The sequence below is a fragment of the Amblyomma mixtum genome, chromosome 5 (assembly GCF_055824585.1).
Source record: "Amblyomma mixtum isolate Tamu chromosome 5, ASM5582458v1, whole genome shotgun sequence".
NCBI lineage: Eukaryota > Metazoa > Arthropoda > Arachnida > Ixodida > Ixodidae > Amblyomma > Amblyomma mixtum.
In genome coordinates, this window is record NC_143016.1 from 8763039 (window position 1) to 8781665 (window position 18627).

Below are 18627 nucleotides of genomic sequence, written 5' to 3' on the forward strand. Positions count from 1 at the left end.
TGTCAATGGTGCCCCCCTGTTCCCTCGAACGGCACTTGACACTTCAATGACGTCACTAGCAACATCATCGTATCATATCATTGAACCTCGCCCTCTTACATCCTTCGGCCTGATACCTTTCCATAGCCACCGTCCCGTCAGCTACATTCCCAAGTGTTGTCCCGAAAAGACTTTCGCGCTCTAGTAAAAGCACGCTGACCGTGAAGTACCATGTGCTTCGCAGCAGGGCACAATCCGGTTGATGAACTTACCGACTACAATAAACCAATGAAAGATTGCAAACGCCGGGTACGAGTTCAAAGCCTTCAAAGCATTGTGAAAGAGAAGGGAGCACGACCACGGCCACAGCCACACGTCAGGCTCCTCACGTAAAACCATATGCGTGAAAAAATATACATAAAGGGCTACAGTACTAGGGTCTAGAGGCAATGAAATGCAGAGAGAAATTCAAGCCACATCCGCGAAAAGCCGCACGGCGCAGTAAAACTAAAAAGCAACAAAAGCGGCTGCAGCGCCGCTTCACCCAAGCGGAAGTACTTCCGACACAATCATGTAGTCCTTGAAATCATGCACTTACACTGAAAAGTTTACAAAAGTTTAGAAGATAAAAGATAACCAAAGCGCTAAAATATAATCTTTTTTTGTGTTTCCTACTTCACTTGTGGTTTTTTAAACTATCTCATGATAAAACGCCGCCGGCACGATAAAGCGGAGGGATACAAAGTCTGAAACTGCGGCCGGTTTTTCCTTTCGTGTCGCACTAATTGCATGCGAACATGTCCTATTCCCACGATGAAAGGTGAGCTCCGTTTTCAACAGTATTTTTCGGCTAGACTGTGCCGAAATTGTTCAGAGTAGACTTTTAAATAGTCCGTCATTAATATCAAGTAGACTTGAGGGTCGTTATACGGGTCGTATATTCGAAATAATCGAATTTTTGGAGCCCGTCTTGTGACACGGCCATCATGGCGAATTGGTTCTGCTTTGTGGATAACACGTGCATCGCTAAACGCTGCTTTTGGGCAAACTTTTTTCGTAGCAAATGAGTAACTTCTACGCAGGAGACGCCAGTTAGTTGTTTCCCATTGTTACATTGCGGTCAAGTCAGCCTAGTCTTCCGAACCATGGCAAATTGCCCGCCTACAACCGGTCGGTCGTTTGAATGGGCGCGTTTGAAACAGCTTGCAAGGCAATAGCGGCAATGATTTAATGACGTTGTCAAAATCTTAACATCCACGTAGCGTTAAGTAGGGATGGGGGCCCGTCCGGGCGAATCTTTGGCCGTCTGTTAACAACTGCGCCGTGTCGCCGGTTCAACTGCGCTGGAGTCGGCGGTTAGGCCTAGTTTAGGCCTTGCGGCGTGTCATCGCTTTTCTTGAGCGAATACTGCTACGACGTTCAACTACTGGTAGGTGTCGGTTAGCAGCGCATACTCTTTTAAAAGCTCCCGCCAGCAAAGAGACATTCCTTTTAAGTTTTGTTTAATAGCGTGTTGGATCTCTAGTCTTCAAAATTTAACAAAAAAACGCTCGCTCGTACGTTGCGCTACATTTTTTAATTGTTCTCTTGCTCCATCTGCGGCTGGTGCCAATCAGGAACCTGATCTTTTGCTGATTGCTGACTCTAAAAGATTTTGCTGATTGCTGACTCAGATTTTTCGGTGGCCATTGAACGGCTAAGTTACCGACGACATTTCCGGCTGTCGAGAATTGCTGGGCCGACACCCCTCCTAACTTCTGTCATGCTATCCGGTGACAGTACATTGTCGCCTATTCCATAACGCGCAGCTGCTGAGTGAAACCATTAGGCAAGCGCTTAGTGACCGTCTAATCAAGATTGCGTACTGACATAGTTGTATTATAAAAGTGGCCTTTGGTTGTCTGCCATCTGACGTCATGCACAATCGTGGTTGTGGTAGTCTGTAGCTTATTTAGTTTTCAGTAACCAAAATCAGTGAAGGCGCGTAGTAGGAAGGTTCACATCTTGCTGCTTAATGTTGCTGCGTGTAATCGTAAGCCTGCAATTTCTCAGGACCGTGGCTAAATCACGTAATCGTTAGCCGGCAGTTCTGTTGACTAAGTCAAGGTAAGCGGTTACTCATAAGCAGCCTTTGACATGCCTTACTCATAAGCAGCCTTTGACATGAAATTGACATGCGACCTTTAAAAGCACCGGTACCGTTCTGTCACTTACGGTCTCGGATCGTCGAGAGGTCGCACAGTATTAACGTCGGTTTTGGGTGAGGCCTTAGGGGGAAACTAGTCTCCAAGGCCTCAATGACCGACGGTACACGCTGTCACTTCGATTCGGCGTGTTTGCGCCATTACTTCTGGTAGCAGCGTTCGCTCCACAGGGTATTCCCCCCCCCCCCCCTCCCTTCTTCCTTTATGCAAATCGCGCCAGTAAGGGAATTGTACCAGGCACTGGCTTTTCATTACTGTTCTGGGCTAGGTTGGTTGGGGGTATGATTCTTGGGACTGTGGTTGCAGCTGGTCCAAGTTTGTCAGGATCATTACGCTTCATCTTGTTTTTGTTGCCGATTGTTTCTTTTTACAGAAATGGGCCGAACGACTGGGAGTCTGACGGTAAACGCCAGGACCAGGAGTACGATGGGCCCCCAGGCATGGAGCCGGACGGCATCATCGAGGTGACTCTTCTGCTTTTTCTGCTAGAGATGGCATTCTCTCCGCATTATAATGGCCATCATGCTCTGCGTAAAATGGTTGGCGTTTTGTTGATGTCTGGGCCTGTGTATGTGTTTTCTTTTTTCTATACACATTAAGGGGCTGCAGTGTATGTAAATGGTAGCAGCTATGATAGCTGATGCGGTGTTTTTCTTTCCAACAGAGCAACTGGGAGGAGATCATTGATAACTTCGATGACATGAACCTCCGTGAAGAGCTCTTGCGTGGAATCTATGCCTATGGTTTTGAGAAGCCATCTGCTATCCAGCAGAGAGCCATTATCCCATGCATCAAAGGTAGGTACTTTGGCTAGCTTGTCATGCGAGGTGTGTGGTGTTGTGTTAGCACTGGCTCTGAATTTCTAAAGCTGTTGCATTGCTTCTTACTTTCGGCGACGCGCAAGTTGGCACCTAATTATGAAGGAACACAGCGCAAGAAACGGGGCAGAGACGCAACAAGCACCTAATGTGGTGATTATCAAAGTAGAAAGTGAGGCTAGTCTATTGGAGCAGCGGTATTAAGCCTGAGCTCCACGTATGCGACAGTCATGTGAAGGTGATTGTGGCAAGCGACGAACGGTGGCGGCGCACAAATCCTTCTGCTTGTGTGGCTTGCCTTGTCGCTCAGTTCTGCATAGGAAAATTTCGCTCGTCGCCGACAAGTCCCCCCCTGTGATCAGCCAATTGGACTCCCTCTGGTAATTTTTGGTTCGTCTGCATAGCTCCTCTTTTGCCTCCCCTTTGGTTCTGCAAGCATGTTTTGGTCATTGCCGCGGCACTGCCACTCTGGCAACAATATACTTCTCTTGCTGTAGCTGTGAGGCAGACCCGCAGCATTTAGAGAACGACCTGCTTCTTGGTAATGGTGGACTAACAACATTTGGAGTGGGCTATGGGCGTGCTCACTGCAGGGTGAGATGTGTGTTGAGCCCTAGGAATGAGCATTTTCATAATCTAAATTGCCACAGTTTCATTATATGGTGTGTTGGGTGTGATTGATTAGCCCATTGAACTTGATGCTCTCATCAAGGTGACTGAAGAACAAACATGAGGAAACAAAAAAAAGATCTGAGGTGGTAATAAAAATTGGATCCCAGCATTGCATCCCTTCTACGTTCAGCTTTATCCTGCAAGAACAGCTGCTCCAGATGCCGAGATATCCCTTGCGCAAACTTGCGACCTGACACAGAACAGTTTTGAGAAAACACAGAAGTCAGTTTCATGGCAAAAAAAGTGTAACATAATAAGAAATTTGTATTTGGAAATGGCTAGCAAGTCCCGGGCATGCTGCCGGTTTTCTCATGCACACTTGTGTGCTAACGCCCTCCTTTAGCCCAGGTCCATTGCTAGACTGTGTTAACTTACTTGATTTTGGATGAATCTGATTTCAAATATTTGTTTGCAGGGTAATTAAGAACCACTTCATATTATTTGAGCCACAATGGGGGAAAAAATGGCTTCCTAGTTTAACCCTGATGCCGCTTGCCTGAAGTCCGGCCTGCAGTCTTCCGAGGGTTTCACATATCCGGTTTAGGTCAGCTGATAACAGCGGGCACTGCTGTAAGCCAGTGTTACCCGACCCACATTGTCATGCAGAATCGGAAGCTTCCTGTTCGCGCTCCAGTGCTGTTGAGAAACCAGTGGCCTTTCTGTCAGCTTTTTCTCTCGAATCACTTGCGGTGAGCACCGGCCATGCAAGCTGCAAGGATCTGTTTGACGCTGCTGGTTACCAGCTTCGCCTGACTTATGCGCTGGTGGTACTCTACGCCTGTTGTCATTGGTACCGACCACCACAGATGGTTTTCTTTCGTGCTGCTGCCTATTTTATGCTCATTTGTTGATGTTATAGGCTCCCCACTTTGGCTTTGTGATTGTTCATGCTTATGAGTTTTTCTAAATGGCAGCACACAGCACTGAAAATGGCAGGAAAATGGAACTGACCAGTTAAGAGTGCCAATTTCGTCACATGGGCAGGCACATATCCGCATTTATTTCATTTTGGAATGCTTATGAGTGGCAGCTTCTGCGAATAAAGTGCTTCACCGGCCGTGCATTCCAGATTGCTCCCGCCAGTCATGTTATGAAAAGGAATGTGTGTAAATTTGTCATGATTGAGTTTGATGTCTGTAGGAGTTATGTTGGGCCTGTGCAAATCTGTTGTAAAATGCATATCATCAGGTCAACTCCTCGCTGTAGTTTACTGTGCTCATGCAGTGTGCATATGGGACTGAACCCATTTGTGCATGAATGGTTTCGCTCATGAGTGCTGATTTGTAGCTGAGCTAAATGGGTGGTAGGTGGATTTAGAGCTGTGCACGGGCCGCAAATTTCAGCCCGCGCCCGGCATGAGCCCTACACTACTGACGGAGGCCCGGCCCGGCTCGACACTGAAGAAACCTAAGCCCGCCCGAGTTAAGGCCCGGCCCGGTTCCGGCCCGACCTGCAAAGCTGAAATTGAAGTGGCGATGAAACAGAAAGAGATAATTTCACTCTTGTGACTCACGGAGGCACTGGAATCGTCACGGAGGGGGCGACCCCAATGAGTCGCCAGCGACATGTTTGATGCCAGATTTCGCTGTCCTCCGTGACGAATAGAATCGCGCGACCTCCGTGCATTCACGTGACGGCAACTAAACTATGCGCCTACGCAGGTAACCATGGCGAGCTAGAAGATAATGCTCACAACACGTCGTTGTTGCCACACGAGCGAGAATCCTGTTGTCTCGTACATGTGATAATGACCTCCCCCACCCGGCCCCCGTCAACGCGTGGCGGAGGGTACTTTTGCGAGTGCCTTCGGTTCGACACGCCTCACCTTCCTTTGTGCAGTGTCATTTGGGCTCATGAGACTACTCATGTGGAGATTAGTTTCGAACCTTGCAACAGTAGGGCGGCTGGAGCCACGCAGGAGCGATCGTGAAGCCCGGCCGGCCCGTCCGAGACAAATATACCGTGGCCCGAGCCCGGCCCGCGGGCCGGGCCGGGTACGGGCTTTCGGGCCGGCCCGAGCCCGTGCACAGCTCTAGGTGGATTCAGCTCGCTGTAGATGTCGGATAGTATTTAAAGAAGCAAATGCTTGTCTCAGCATCTACTAATAGTCAGGCAGTGCCCTTAAATTTGCACGTCTGGCAGCAAAGGATGCAATATAAACATTGTCTCAACTTCATGCGGAGGGAACTTCGGTCTGTGACCTCTGTACAGGTACTGACAGACAGCCTAGTCATTGGAAAGAAGCCCGCTCTGCACTACTTGATCTTGTGCTCTGCGTTGTTGGCTGATTGGTGTCCGGTCTCTTTCAGGGATGGACGTTATAGCCCAGGCCCAGTCGGGCACTGGCAAGACGGCGACCTTCTCGATTGCCATCCTCCAGCAGATTGACACATCGCTGAAGGAGTGCCAGGCGCTGATCCTTGCGCCCACACGGGAGCTGGCACAGCAGATCCAGAAGGTGGTCATTGCCTTGGGCGACTACATGAGTGCACAGTGCCATGCCTGCATCGGGGGCACCAACGTGCGCGAGGACATCCGCAAGCTCGAGAAGGGCGTCCACGTGGTGGTTGGCACCCCAGGGCGTGTCTTCGACATGATCAGCCGCAAGGCTTTGCGTGCGTACTTTTCATGATTTTATGTCATTGTGATGTTGGCTAGCCTGTTCACGACATGGTGCAAAAGCATGGGCATACATGAACTGGACGTGGTGTAGGTGTTCAGTAATTCGGAGCGGCAAAACTCAGAATAGTTTGAGGTGAATGTAGTTTTTAAGTAAGTGCCGAATTTTTCAGTGTATTGATCATGCATTTTAAAAATTTAAGCCTTCTTTCTAACTTCGTTGGTGTCTTCACCATCGCTGTCAGGCTCATGTTTGCAGTCATCCAAGTCTTCAATAGACCTTAGCCCGCAGGTCGCGACGTTGTCGTCCGCGGTAACGAAGTCTCGAGCCGAAGCTTGAGTTTCCAGGTTGTCCCAGCCATCAGTCGTCAAGTCTTCATCTGGCACTTGATAATCTGCTGGCGAAGCCGCATCACGCCGGATGGCAAATCCGCACTTTATAAAACAGTTCAAGGTTGTCTCCTCTGCAGTTACGTTATCCTGCCACATGGCTAGAAAGTGCAACGCATCCAAGAGACTGATCAGCAAGTTGACTTCTTTACGGTCAATTTTTGCCAGCAGACGTCTCACTAGAAGTCCTTTAAAATGATGCTTTACATTTCTAATTATCCCTTCGTCCAGAGGCTGCAGACGGCTCGTGGTGTTCGCCGGCAGGAACCTGACTGTCACGTTATTGAACAACATTTCCTTTGGGTGGGCAGAGCACTGGTCCATGAAAAGCAAAATTTTCCGGTTTCTTGACGCCATTTTGTGATCAAGGCTTGCCAAGAACTCGCGGAAAAAATCTGCTGTCATCCATGCCTTTCGGTTACCTTTGTAAATGACAGGCAAATGTTCCGCTGATTGGAAACACCTCAGTTTGACATACCGGTGATGGTAAGCTGGAGCTTCTCGGATCCATCAGAATTGCAGCAAATTAGTACTGTTACTCTCTCCTTGCTTTTCTGGCCACCCTGGCATGCCTGGCCTTTCACACACAAACTCCTCTCCGGTTGAAGGTTGTAGAAGAGGCCCGCCTCATCGGCATTAAATATTTCGCATGGTGCGTACTCCGAAATCAGCTCCGGCAGCGTGTTCAGCCACTTGTCAACAGCTGCGTCGTCCACTTTCTTGCCTTCACCTGAGACGTCCTGTAGACAAGTCCGTGCCTCTCTTTGAACCGGTCCAGCGATCCTGCAGACGCTTGGAAATGTTCAATTCCAAGGGAAAGTGCGATGCTGTCGTCTTTTTCACGCAGCACCTTGCTGTCCACGTTGACGCTGGCCGCCGTCACTTTGCGGAACCAAGTCAGCAGGATCTGTTCCAGCTTGACATGGGTCGCCGTTTTTGCCTGCTTGATGTTCACACTGAAGTGCCGCGCATTCTTTAAGATGACCTCTCGCTGCCCAACAATGGTGCAGAGCGTTGACGGTGCTAACCCTAGCTCTTTTGCTAAGTCTACACGCTTCTTGGGGTTTTTATCAACCTTCTTCAGCACCTCAAGCTTCTCTTTGAAAGAGAGGGCGTTATGCTTCCGCTACATGTCGGCAGCTGCGAACGCTTGCGATCTTGTCAAATTTGCGCAGTTCACGACACAGCGATGCACACAAAGAAGCGGCGAACAGAGAAATGTGGCAGCGGCAGCCAGCAGCACAGGCTTCCAGGGAGCAGCCGGCGAGAAAACTTTTCGATAGACCAATGAGCTACCAGCAAATGGCTGACCGGGCACGTGTCTAGCCTCGGCTGCCCTTGGCTCGTCGGGCTGCTGGAGGTTACGAAAGGGAGTGGAGGGTAGGCTGGCTAGCGGGGGTGGAGAGAAGAGGCAGCGGCCGCGGTGGGTGAGTGAGTGAAAAACTTCATTAAGCTCTAGATTTACTTTTCTTCTGCGGCTGTCAGATGACATCCACTTGTAAAAAGGTCGGCTGCCCTTAGTCCAGGGCTCCGCTGGAAGCTGCTGCCAGTTGTGCTCGCCGAATCAAACCTTCTTGGTCGACTCGGCGATCGCTGGAGAGCACTCCCTCCCATTGCTCCGCACTCGGGTTTGTTATAACGGGTGCCACGCTTATCCTCTGGCATGCCCACGTTATGTGGTACAGCGTGGGTGGTTCTTGGCATCAGTGTATTGTGTGGGATAAATTTTGTTGAGTACCGTGTAGGTTTGGGTACGAGCCCGTTTGTAGCTGCCTCCACGCGACAGAGTCCTTTTCTGCAGCCCTTGTAATAGTTTAGTACAGTAGAATCTCGATGATACGATTACGGCTGATACGAATTTCGGGATGATACGAATTTAAAGAATGCTTTGAACGGACTACATGGTACAGAATACGTTAAGATTCGGCGTGATACGAACGCTTTCTGAACCCGCCGCGGATGATACGAACGCGCAAACCAGCGGCGCATGCGAGCGGGCCGGCGCGGCTGGTCTCCAGAGGAGAGGGGAACACCCGCCGCGGCCGCCGTTGACTCCTCTCCACCCCTCGCCGCGGAATACACGAACGAACGTTGCACGAGCGCGCAAACCGAGCCACTGATGGCACGCAGATGTGGAGAGGGGTTTCCAGCTGCCTCCTCTCCATCCCGCTAGCCATCCTACCCTCACCTCCCTTTTGTAACCTGTAGCACGGCCGGTCTCGAGGGGTGCGCGCTCGCTCTTTTTTAAGAGCGTGCGCCCCCCTCGAGACAGATCGTGCCTGTAGCAGCCTGACGAACCAAGGGCGGCAAAGGCGAGTCACGTGCCCGGTCACCCATTTGCTGGCAGCTCATTGGTCTATCGAAAAGTTGTCTCGCCAGCTGCTCCCAGGAAGCCTGTGCCGCTGTCTGCCGCCGCCGCAGTTCTCCGTTCGCCGCCTCTTTGTGAGCTTCGCTGTATCGTGGCATCGTGAACTGCGCAAATTTGACAAGGACGCAAGCGTTCGCAGCTGCCGACATGTCGCAGAAGCGTAAAGCCCTCTCTTTTAAGGAGAAGCTTGAGGTGCTGAAGAAGGTTGACGAAAACCCCAAGAAGAAGCGCGTCGACTTAGCGAAAGAGCTAGGGTTAGCGCCGTCGACGCTCTGCACCATTGTTGGGCAGCGAGAGGTGATCTTAAAGAATGCGCAGCACTTCGGTGTGAACGTCAAGCAGGCGAAAACGGCGACCCATGTCAAGCTGGAAGAGGTCCTGCTGACTTGGTTCCGCGAAGTGACGGCGGCCGGCGTCAACGTGGACGGCAAGGTGCTGCGTGAAAAAGCCGACAGCATCGCACTTGCGCTTGGAATTGAAGGTTTCCAAGCGTCTGGCGGATGGCTGCACCGCTTCAAAGAGAGGCACGGACTTGTCTACCGGGTCGTCTCAGGTGAAGGCAAGAAAGTGGACGAGGCAGCTGTTGACGAGTGGCTGGACACGCTGCCGGCGCTCATTTCAGATTACGCGCCACGCGACATATTCAATGCCGACGAGGCGGGCCTCTTCTACAACCTTCAACCGGAGAGGAGTTTGTGTGTGAAAGGACAGGCATGCCAGGGCGGCCAGAAGAGCAAGGAGAGAGTTACAGTACTCTTTTGTTGCAATTCGGATGGATCCGAGAAGCTCCAGCTTACCGTCATCGGTAAGTCCAAGAAACCGAGGTGTTTCCGATCGGCGGAACGTTTGCCTGTCATTTACAAAGGCAATCGAAAGGCGTGGATGACTGCAGATTTTTTCCGCGAATTTTTGACAAGCCTTGATCGCAAAATGGCGTCAAGAGACCGGAAAATTTTGCTTTTCATGGACCAGTGCTCTGCCCACCCAAAGGAAATGTTGTTCAATAACCTGACAGTCAGGTTCCTGCCGGCGAATACTACGAGCCACCTGCAGCCACTGGACGCTGGGATAATACGAAATGTGAAACATCATTTCAAAGGACTTTTAGTGAGGCGTCTGCTGGCAAAAATTGACCGCAAAGAAGCCAACTTGCGGATCAGCCTCTTGGATGCTTTACACTTTATAGCTATGTCCTGGGATAGTGTAACTCCAGAGACAATCTCAAACTGTTTTAGAAAGTGCGGATTTGCCATCGGGCGTGATGCGGCCTCCGCGGGAGATTGCCAAGAGCCAGATGAAGACTTGACCATTGATGGCTGGGACAGCTTGGAAACTGAAGCTTCGGCTCGAGACTTCGTTACCGCGGACGACAACGTCGCGACCTGCGGGCTAAGGTCTATTGAAGACTTGGTTAGCGAGCAAGCAGATGATGGCGAACATGAACCTGACAGCGATGGTGAAGACGCCGACGAGTGTGATCAACCGCCGTCAACGGGAGAGACTCTTCACGCTCTGGACGTTCTGCGCCGCACCGTAAGTGCCGGCAGCGTGAGCGACGAAACCGCTGCACGGTTTTATGCATTTCAGGCGGGGCTTGTCCGCGACATCGATGGCAAAAAAGTTCAGACAAGCATTACGGACTTTTTCGGCCGGAAATAGCTCGCCATAATAAAGTTTGGTTCATTTTTGTGTTCGTTCTCATGTTGAAGTTGTCTTGTTTTGGATCATACGAATTCGGGATGATACGAATATTTTGCGTGTTACCTTGAAATTCGTATCATCGAGATTCTACTGTATCTCCAAATAATCTTGGGGTGCAGGTTTGTTCCCCTCGAGGTTGCCTACTTTGGATGGTCGGTAATAAGTGTACCCTCGAGCTATGGTACCCCTCCCCCTCTGAGCGCTGTCGGTGGCTTGGTTTGTGCGTTAGTACGTTTGTTCGTATCATCCGCGGCGGGGGGGTGGAGAGGAGTCGGCGGGTATGTTCCTCTTTCGAGACCAGCTGCGCTGGCCCATTTGCATGCGCCGCTGGTTTGTGCATTCGTATCATTCGCGGTGGGTTCAGAAACTGTTCGTATCACCCCCGAATCTTAACGTATTCTGTACAATATAGTCCGTTCAAAGCATTCTTAAAATCCTTATCGGCCGTAATCGTATCATCGAGATTCTGTTGCGGTAGGCTTATTGAGATGGAGGCCAAGCAATGTTGCAGTGTGCACTTGCTCTTTGTGCAGTGGGGCCAAGGCAAGACTAGATTGTGTTGCAAGGCTGTGTTGTAAGGTAGCTTTGTGTTTAATCATTGTGTGAAGTGGTTATTTTTGACGTGCTGGTGTTTGTGTAGTCATGCCCAATTTTCTTGAGTGCCAAGTCATACAAATGGCTCAGAAGAGCAGCAGTGGAGCTCCTGTTAAAACTAGGTGTTCTAGGAGAACGCAGTCTATCTCGATTGTGTGGTGCACCGCTTTATTTGGCAGCTGGTGCCTGCTAGCTGTCGGAGCACACATGTTCCGGCAGCTCCCCACGTAGTTGGCAGATTTCCAGTTACCAAAATCAGATGCGTTCTCTGTAGGTTTCAGACCATTGGGCAGAGTATAGCAGGGCTAGAGATATATTTTACGATGAAATCAGCATAACGTCAGCATTTTTGTTAATCCATGGCTCTTAGGCTCACTGAAAATATGCGCCCACTGCACCACTCGTAAACGAACTCGTAGAGGGGTGCTGTTGTTCTGTGGCGGTGATGTGGCTGGCTCCCTTGTGACATGGCACAGGCCCGTTTTGCCAAGCCACACACGCAGGAAATCTGTATCAGTTCTAGATCATGCGAGGTGCAATGCAGTGTTGGCCCAATTGGCTCGACCCTTTCATTTGTGCTTGTGCGCTCAACTCGGTGCAAGCATGGTGACAAAGCGGAAGTTCCTTTTTTTTTTGGAGTTGAAGGCGCGAGACTTCAGTGAGGCTTCAAGCGGCAGAAAAGAAGACATTGCAGCCAATTTCGGCATCTCGAACAGCATGCCGGTAACAATTTGAAGTCGAAGGACGCTATCACCAGTATTTTTTATTTGGGGACGTCCGCTGAGTGCATGAAGTTGATGCAGCTGCTTGCGGGGATCTTGGGATATTGTTCACTGGTTCCTCGACATGCCATTCAAATGGAAGCAGTGATGCTCAGTATCAGTGATTTTAAGGCAAGTACAGGTTGGCTGAACCATCAAGACATTGTTGCCAAAGTGTAGTGCAGCGAGTGTGCTGCTTCAGACATGAATGGTGCAGCGACTTGAGCACCATCTGCTTTGCCGGATATAATCCGTGCCCCTGTCCAACAATTATAATTAGGATGAGAATGGCCTTTTTATTAACTCCTGGCCACAAAGACACTGGACATGAAGGGAATGGAGGGAAGCACAGCAAAAAAACGACCCTGCTTCTCTGCACCAACATGAACGGCCTCGACAAGTGCTGCTTGCTGATTATCGGCAAGAATGCGAGGCCTCTATGCTTCGAACGTGGTAGAACTTGCCTGCAGAGTATTTGGCAAAGAAATCGTGGATGATGCAGGCCATCTAAAATGATTGCATCAAACATTTCAAACACTATATGAAGGCCTTATGATATGAAGCTCTTCAAGATGAGGACATTGAGCTGGAAAATGGGGAGGTTCAGTTTTTCCAACCAAACTGCGCGGCTGTGATCCAGCCATTAGGCCAATGCATTATCTATAGTGTGGAAAGCGCTTATTGGCAGCGGTTGATTCAGGCAGCGGTTGATTGTGGCTAAACGTTGCCACTGGGCTGCTGTTGACACTGGACTTGTTCATGGCCCGTCAAATGATTGCCTTAGAATGGACAGCGACCCGGTCTAGCATAATCAATGCTGAAGGTACTGCCAACGTAACAACGGACGAGGAAGACTACAGTTTCAGAGTGGAGCCACCAGAGGTTATTGTGGCTTGGGCAGCCCTTCGGGACACTGTGCCAACGGATGCGAGCATAGAAAAGTACATCTCTGTTGGTGCGGATGTAATTGATGCGTCGTCGGGTGATGAGAGTTATGCACAAGATGCATTGGCAGCATCTCCTGCACTGGATGTGATGGACGCATTTGCTGTATTTGTAATTTCATTGGCTCCCACGATTATGTCACGATGTAGCTGCCGGTCCACAGCTGACAGGGAGAGGCAGACACAGGGCTCCGAAGCACGATGACCAGGAGGATGAGATTTGGGTGATAGCCCGCAAACTCCACCAAATGTTACGTGGCGGCCAGTCTAAGAATGAGGCTCGACGAACGATAGACATGAGATGATTGAATGGCTGCTGGCCTAGTGTGAGCACTTTATTCCCGCGCCACTGCGAGCTCGCCTGCTTCGTTAAAATATTGTCAAAGGTTGCTTACCCACTAGTGACTCTGTGAATGGCCAGATCACTGCATTCACAGTGAGGATGTAACGAGAACCTTGTCATTAAAATAACGCAGATGTTGCAGTGCTTCTGTCTTAAGAATTTTCATGTTTTTTAGAGCTGTGTCTTTATGTGCTCTATTGTAAGGAGACTTATTTACCCAATTTCAACGCACTCCTTTTTAGTGGGGGAAATAAGCCTTAAAATCGCATGCACATTAGAAGCAGGGCTTGTCTTTTTTTTTTTTTTTTCATCACCGAAATCGGGCACGCATTAGAATCGAGGCTTGAAATTTTATTTTGGTGCCGTAAATTGGGTGCGCGTTGGAATTGGATAAATACGGTACCTTTGTATTTAATCATTGTGGGAAGTGGTTATTTTTGAGCAACTGACCATAAAAGCACTGGGACCGTGCATATTCAGGGCGGTCGCAGGTGTCGAATGGTCAGACAGTGTGCCACTGGTTTTGGGTGAGGTGCCATTGGGGAATATCTGCCATGGGACCTCAATCACTGGTGCAACACAGCCATTGCTGTGCAGACCCACAAGTGGTCTCGGCCACTCCTGGTTGTGTAAACGTGGTGGTAACCATGCACTGTGCGCTTTTCTATATTAGGAACAAACAACATCCGCATCTTCGTGCTGGATGAGGCTGATGAAATGCTGTCCCGAGGTTTCAAAGACCAGATCTACGATGTGTTTCGGACACTAAACTCAAACATTCAGGTACGTTGCATGTTGCTTGTGTGGCTGCTCTGAAACATCCAGGTTTTCATCTAATTTTTTTCGATGCACCTTGCTTTTTTATTGCAGGTAATTCTGCTGTCGGCTACGATGCCTTCGGATGTGCTGGATGTGACGAAGTGCTTCATGCGTAATCCCATCCGAATCCTTGTGAAGAAGGAGGAACTCACCCTTGAGGGTATCAAGCAGTTTTACGTCGCTGTGGACCGTGAGGCAAGTTGTTCTTCTGTCGGCGCTCTTCTTGAGCACTTTAAATTTTGTAATTTTTAAATGTTGCACTGCATGCGTGGAATGTGTGGCGGATGTAGGGCAGTGTGTGAAGAGCTGTGTGCTGCCTTCTGTGCAGGAATGGAAACTGGACACACTGTGCGACCTCTACGAGACTCTGACCATCACCCAGGCAGTCATCTTCTGCAACACGAGGCGGAAAGTTGACTGGCTCACAGAGAAGATGCACGAGCGGGACTTCACTGTCTCAGCCCTGGTGGGTTGACTTGCAGATTGGTGTCTGTGGGTGGAGGGTATTGCCTTGTGGCATTGGGTACTCGTTGTGCTGTTCCATCTTTGTACTGCAGTGGTTCGACGTGACTTGGCCTTGCCACCTAGCAGCAGTATGCGAACAGACTTGCATGATAAAAAAAAAAACTGCCACTGTATCCCGAGTATGCTCATGCAAAAGGTTGAGGCACAAAAATGAGGGCTCTCTACAGTGGAACTTTACGAATCATTTCTGTTTATCATTTTTGTATTCACTTGTTTGCTTCGCTTTTTGTGCTTGTCCCAAAATTTCATTGGGAATTGACCGAGAGCCACTCTAAAAAAAATTGTTTCGGGGAACTGCTGCGGCTGTGCGTTTTGAGGAAATGCTCAATTGGCGATTTTCTCCGCTGCGGTTTTTCAGTTCAGTCTTAACTCGAAGGAAGCGGCAGATGCCCCTCGAAGGAGGCCTTCCAGCCTATGATGTCAACATTTTCATGACTCCATGGTTCATCCGATTAAGCCCTGGGCATTGCATGTTCATCTGCCACCTCCTGCAATTTCACGCTAGCCCCACCCATGTGAATCGGTCGAGAGGGAGGATTGGTCGACGCCGTTGACTGGAGAGGCTCCTTTGAGGGGCATTTGCTGCTTTGTTCTCTGGTTGTATCCAATCGTCGATGCGCCGCCGCGGTGGCTCAGTGGTTACGGCGCTCGGCTGCTGACCCAAAAGACGCGGGTTCGATCCCGGCCGCGGCGGCTGGAATTTCTTTGGAGGAGAAATTCTAGAGGCCCGTGTACTGTGCAATGTCAGCGCACATTAAAGAACCCCAGGTGGTCGAAATTTCTGGAGCCCTCCACTACGGCGTCTCTCATAGCCTCAGTCGCTTTGGGACGTTAAACCCCATAAATTAAACTAAACCAATCGTCGATGCTCACCCTGCGAAGCAGATTTCCTCATGACTCGGTTCGTTTTGTTGCATTTCTAGGGCCATAATGCAGGTTAAGATTTACCTTGTTTGAATTTGTGAATTGAAAATTGTATGAAATTTTTTCTCCATCTGGATATCTCAGTTGACATTGCATCACAGAAATTCAAAACATAATTTAGGTTTGAAAAAAATTTGTTAGAATGTCTTGATCTGTAGCACGCCATTAGGAATACAATAAATGTTTAACCAGCCTTCTGCCAAATTTTCTTAACTACTGCCTTATTGCAACACTCGGAGGGAAAGTGTGTATTAAAAAATTTTCTGTGGATATAACGGTGAAGTTTTGTGAGGTTAGTCATACAATTATTTCTATTGTGCTCAAAAAAAATTTCATGTAAATGCGTCAAAAAGTAAATTTGCTCAAAGCTGCTTCCTCTTCTAGAGGGGGAAGCTGATCTTAAAAAAATTCTTTAATATCGGTGTCACAACTGTGAAATTTTCAAGCAATTGTTGTGCCTGCATGCTGACTTCTTTCTGGATTGGAAAGCTGCATGAATGCACCTTGTTCCATTTTCTTCCATCTGGAATGTAATGCTGCGGTTTGAAAGTGCGGCAGTTGTAGCATTGATTTGTCTTTGCATTGTATGCAAATTACTATGACGTCAGCTTTGTGACTGGTTTTCATTAAATTTTTTGTAGCACGGAGACATGGGCCAAAAGGAACGAGATGTGATCATGCGAGAGTTCCGGTCGGGCTCAAGTCGAGTACTGATCACGACTGACCTGCTTGCTCGGGGCATTGATGTTCAGCAAGTGTCCTTGGTCATCAACTTTGACCTGCCCACTAACAGGGAAAACTACATCCACAGGTGAGTCATGTTTATTTCTGTTTGCTTCGCATGCCCATTATGCATGTTCTCTGTAATTAAATCCGGAGTGAGAGAAACCCACATCTCGTGTCATGGCAGCTTCATCTAAGCTGCGGCAGATGCTGCTGTCCCATTTTCAACGCGGTGCCCCGCCATGGTGGCTCAGTGGTTATGGCGCTCGGCTGCTGGCCCGAAAGGCGCGGGTTCGATCCCAGCCGCTGCGGCCGAATTTTGATGGAGGAGAAATTCTAGAGGCTCGTGTACTGTAAAGAACCCCAGGTGGTCAAAATTTCTGGAGCCCTTCACTATGGCATCCCTCATAGCCTGGGTTGCTTCGGGACGTTAAACCCCCAATAAACCAAACCATTTTCAATGTGATCACGTGCCCCAGCTTGTACTTTTTTTTTTGTAGGCCACCTTGATGGCAACGAAAAGTGTGGCCTTAACTTAATGGCAGTAATGATGAAGAGCTGCAGTGGCTCAGTTGGACGACGCTTCGCGGGGTGCGGCGGACGCTGCAGATGTCTCACTGTGCCGTTTACAATGCGGTCGCGCACCCTTTGTAGGCCATCTCGATGGCAATGGAAAGCATCTCATTATCTCGAATGGCAACGATGGAGAACAAATAGCCAAGCCTAACCAAGCCAGTTCGATTGCGCCCGCCGAGCCGAATCCATATAGATCCAAGATGGCGCCTTTCACGGTGGCGGCCAACGGGTTGATAGCGACAGCGATGCCCGCTCTCGTCTATATTAGGCCGAAATAACAAACTTTCGTTTGAAAAATGATCACAATATTGGTCCGAAAATTTGAACTTTTAGACTCCGCAAAGTCCGAAATATCGGTCGCGAAAATGTACACGTTCCTATGAGGTGCTCAACGGTTCCTCAGCGAAGTCCGAAATATCGCGCTAGTCCGAATTATTGGAGTCCGAAATATTGGTCGGCTACTGTAGTCTAATGCAAGGACTAGGGGAGCTGATCTGTTCGCGCTGCCGTGGGTTTGAAACCAATATGCAGCCACAGAGTGTTTTGCATAGCTGGCCATAAATTTAGCCTGCTGGCAGGTTTCTGCACAACCCAGAAGCTGTCATGTAAATACAGTATGCATTATCACACTATTGAATTCGGTTTAGTTTCACTTGCTATTTATGGGCATGTGAATCTTAATGTGTGTGACGTGCTTCTAAATGGTCCCGTCTCTCTCTCTTATTCTTTTTTTGTTTGTTTTTGCATTTGCTGAAGTTGCTTTTTTTTCTCTCTTGCCTTCCAGAATCGGCCGAGGAGGTCGGTTTGGTCGTAAGGGTGTTGCCATCAACTTTGTCACTGAGGAGGACAAGCGCACCCTGAAGGACATTGAGGGCTTTTACAACACAGAGATTGAAGAAATGCCCATGAACGTGGCTGACCTGATCTAGAGTTGGGGCTCTGTGACAGTGCTGGGGTGCACAGAAATGATTGGGCAGAGTGGAAGTTAAGAATTGGCACACATGCAACAGATGGACACTGGGAGGGGAGGGGGAGTTGAAGCATTGGACAGAAAAGTGGGGTGGGAAGCCAGCAATTCGGCACAAGCTATGCCCACTTGGTATGTGCATTGCCTGCTGGTCGGCAGTGGCACACTTGTGGCAGCGAAATATTGGCTGCGAACACTGGTGCTGTAGAGGCATGCGTTTAGAAAGCTCCAGCAACAGCCCTTGTTTTGGGCATTCAAAATTTATTTCTTAAACTTTGCGCAGTGCATCTGATTTGGCCTGTTGCTGGTAGCTTTTTTCCTTGCTTTCAGTGCCAGTGTCTCTCCATTGTTTGCTGCCCTTGACATGTAATGGTCAAAATGGTGCCAGCAGTGGTCAGCCATGCAGTTCTAAAAAGGGCTCGAAAATTCTCGCATAGAAATCGCGGCTTCGCCAGGACAGAATACTGTCGCCCCCCATCTTGCCTCATTCACGTCCCAGGATTTTTTTTTTTCTCTGGTGAGGCAAGCGTTTCATGGAAGTTGCCTTGGGCGACTACAAAACTAAAAAAAAACAGCTAATTATGTTAATAAAAGTAAAGGGAGAAATACCTTCTCCTGTGTAACATGACTTGCGTTTCTACTGTTTTGTATTTGAGAAAGGGTCTTCCTTTGTAAAAGGCGTCCTCATTCTCAATACCTG

At 49.1% G+C, this 18627-nt stretch overlaps 1 protein-coding gene across 1 annotated transcript; it reads left to right on the forward strand.

Annotated features, from left to right (window-relative positions):
- Positions 1-698: 698 nt before the first annotated feature.
- LOC149341270 (eukaryotic initiation factor 4A-I-like) lies at positions 699-18555 on the forward strand. The gene is made up of 9 exons (XM_089543285.1): positions 699-799; positions 2557-2647; positions 2848-2980; positions 5983-6288; positions 14067-14176; positions 14264-14407; positions 14541-14678; positions 16303-16472; positions 17745-18555. Exons 1-9 carry the CDS (start codon positions 777-779, stop codon positions 17887-17889), a joined length of 1260 nt encoding a protein of 419 aa, XP_089399411.1. The 5' UTR covers positions 699-776; the 3' UTR covers positions 17890-18555.
- Positions 18556-18627: the final 72 nt, after the last annotated feature.

What these genes read in the sequence shown, in the direction of transcription:
- LOC149341270 (XM_089543285.1), top strand. Translation starts at nt 777, where the DNA reads ATGTCCTATTCCCACGATGAAAG. An exon ending in ACTTCACTGTCTCAGCCCTG is followed by an intron (nt 14,679 to 16,302) that starts GTGGGTTGACTT and finishes AATTTTTTGTAG; the next exon opens with CACGGAGACATGGGCCAAAA. An exon ending in AGGGAAAACTACATCCACAG is followed by an intron (nt 16,473 to 17,744) that starts GTGAGTCATGTT and finishes CTTGCCTTCCAG; the next exon opens with AATCGGCCGAGGAGGTCGGT.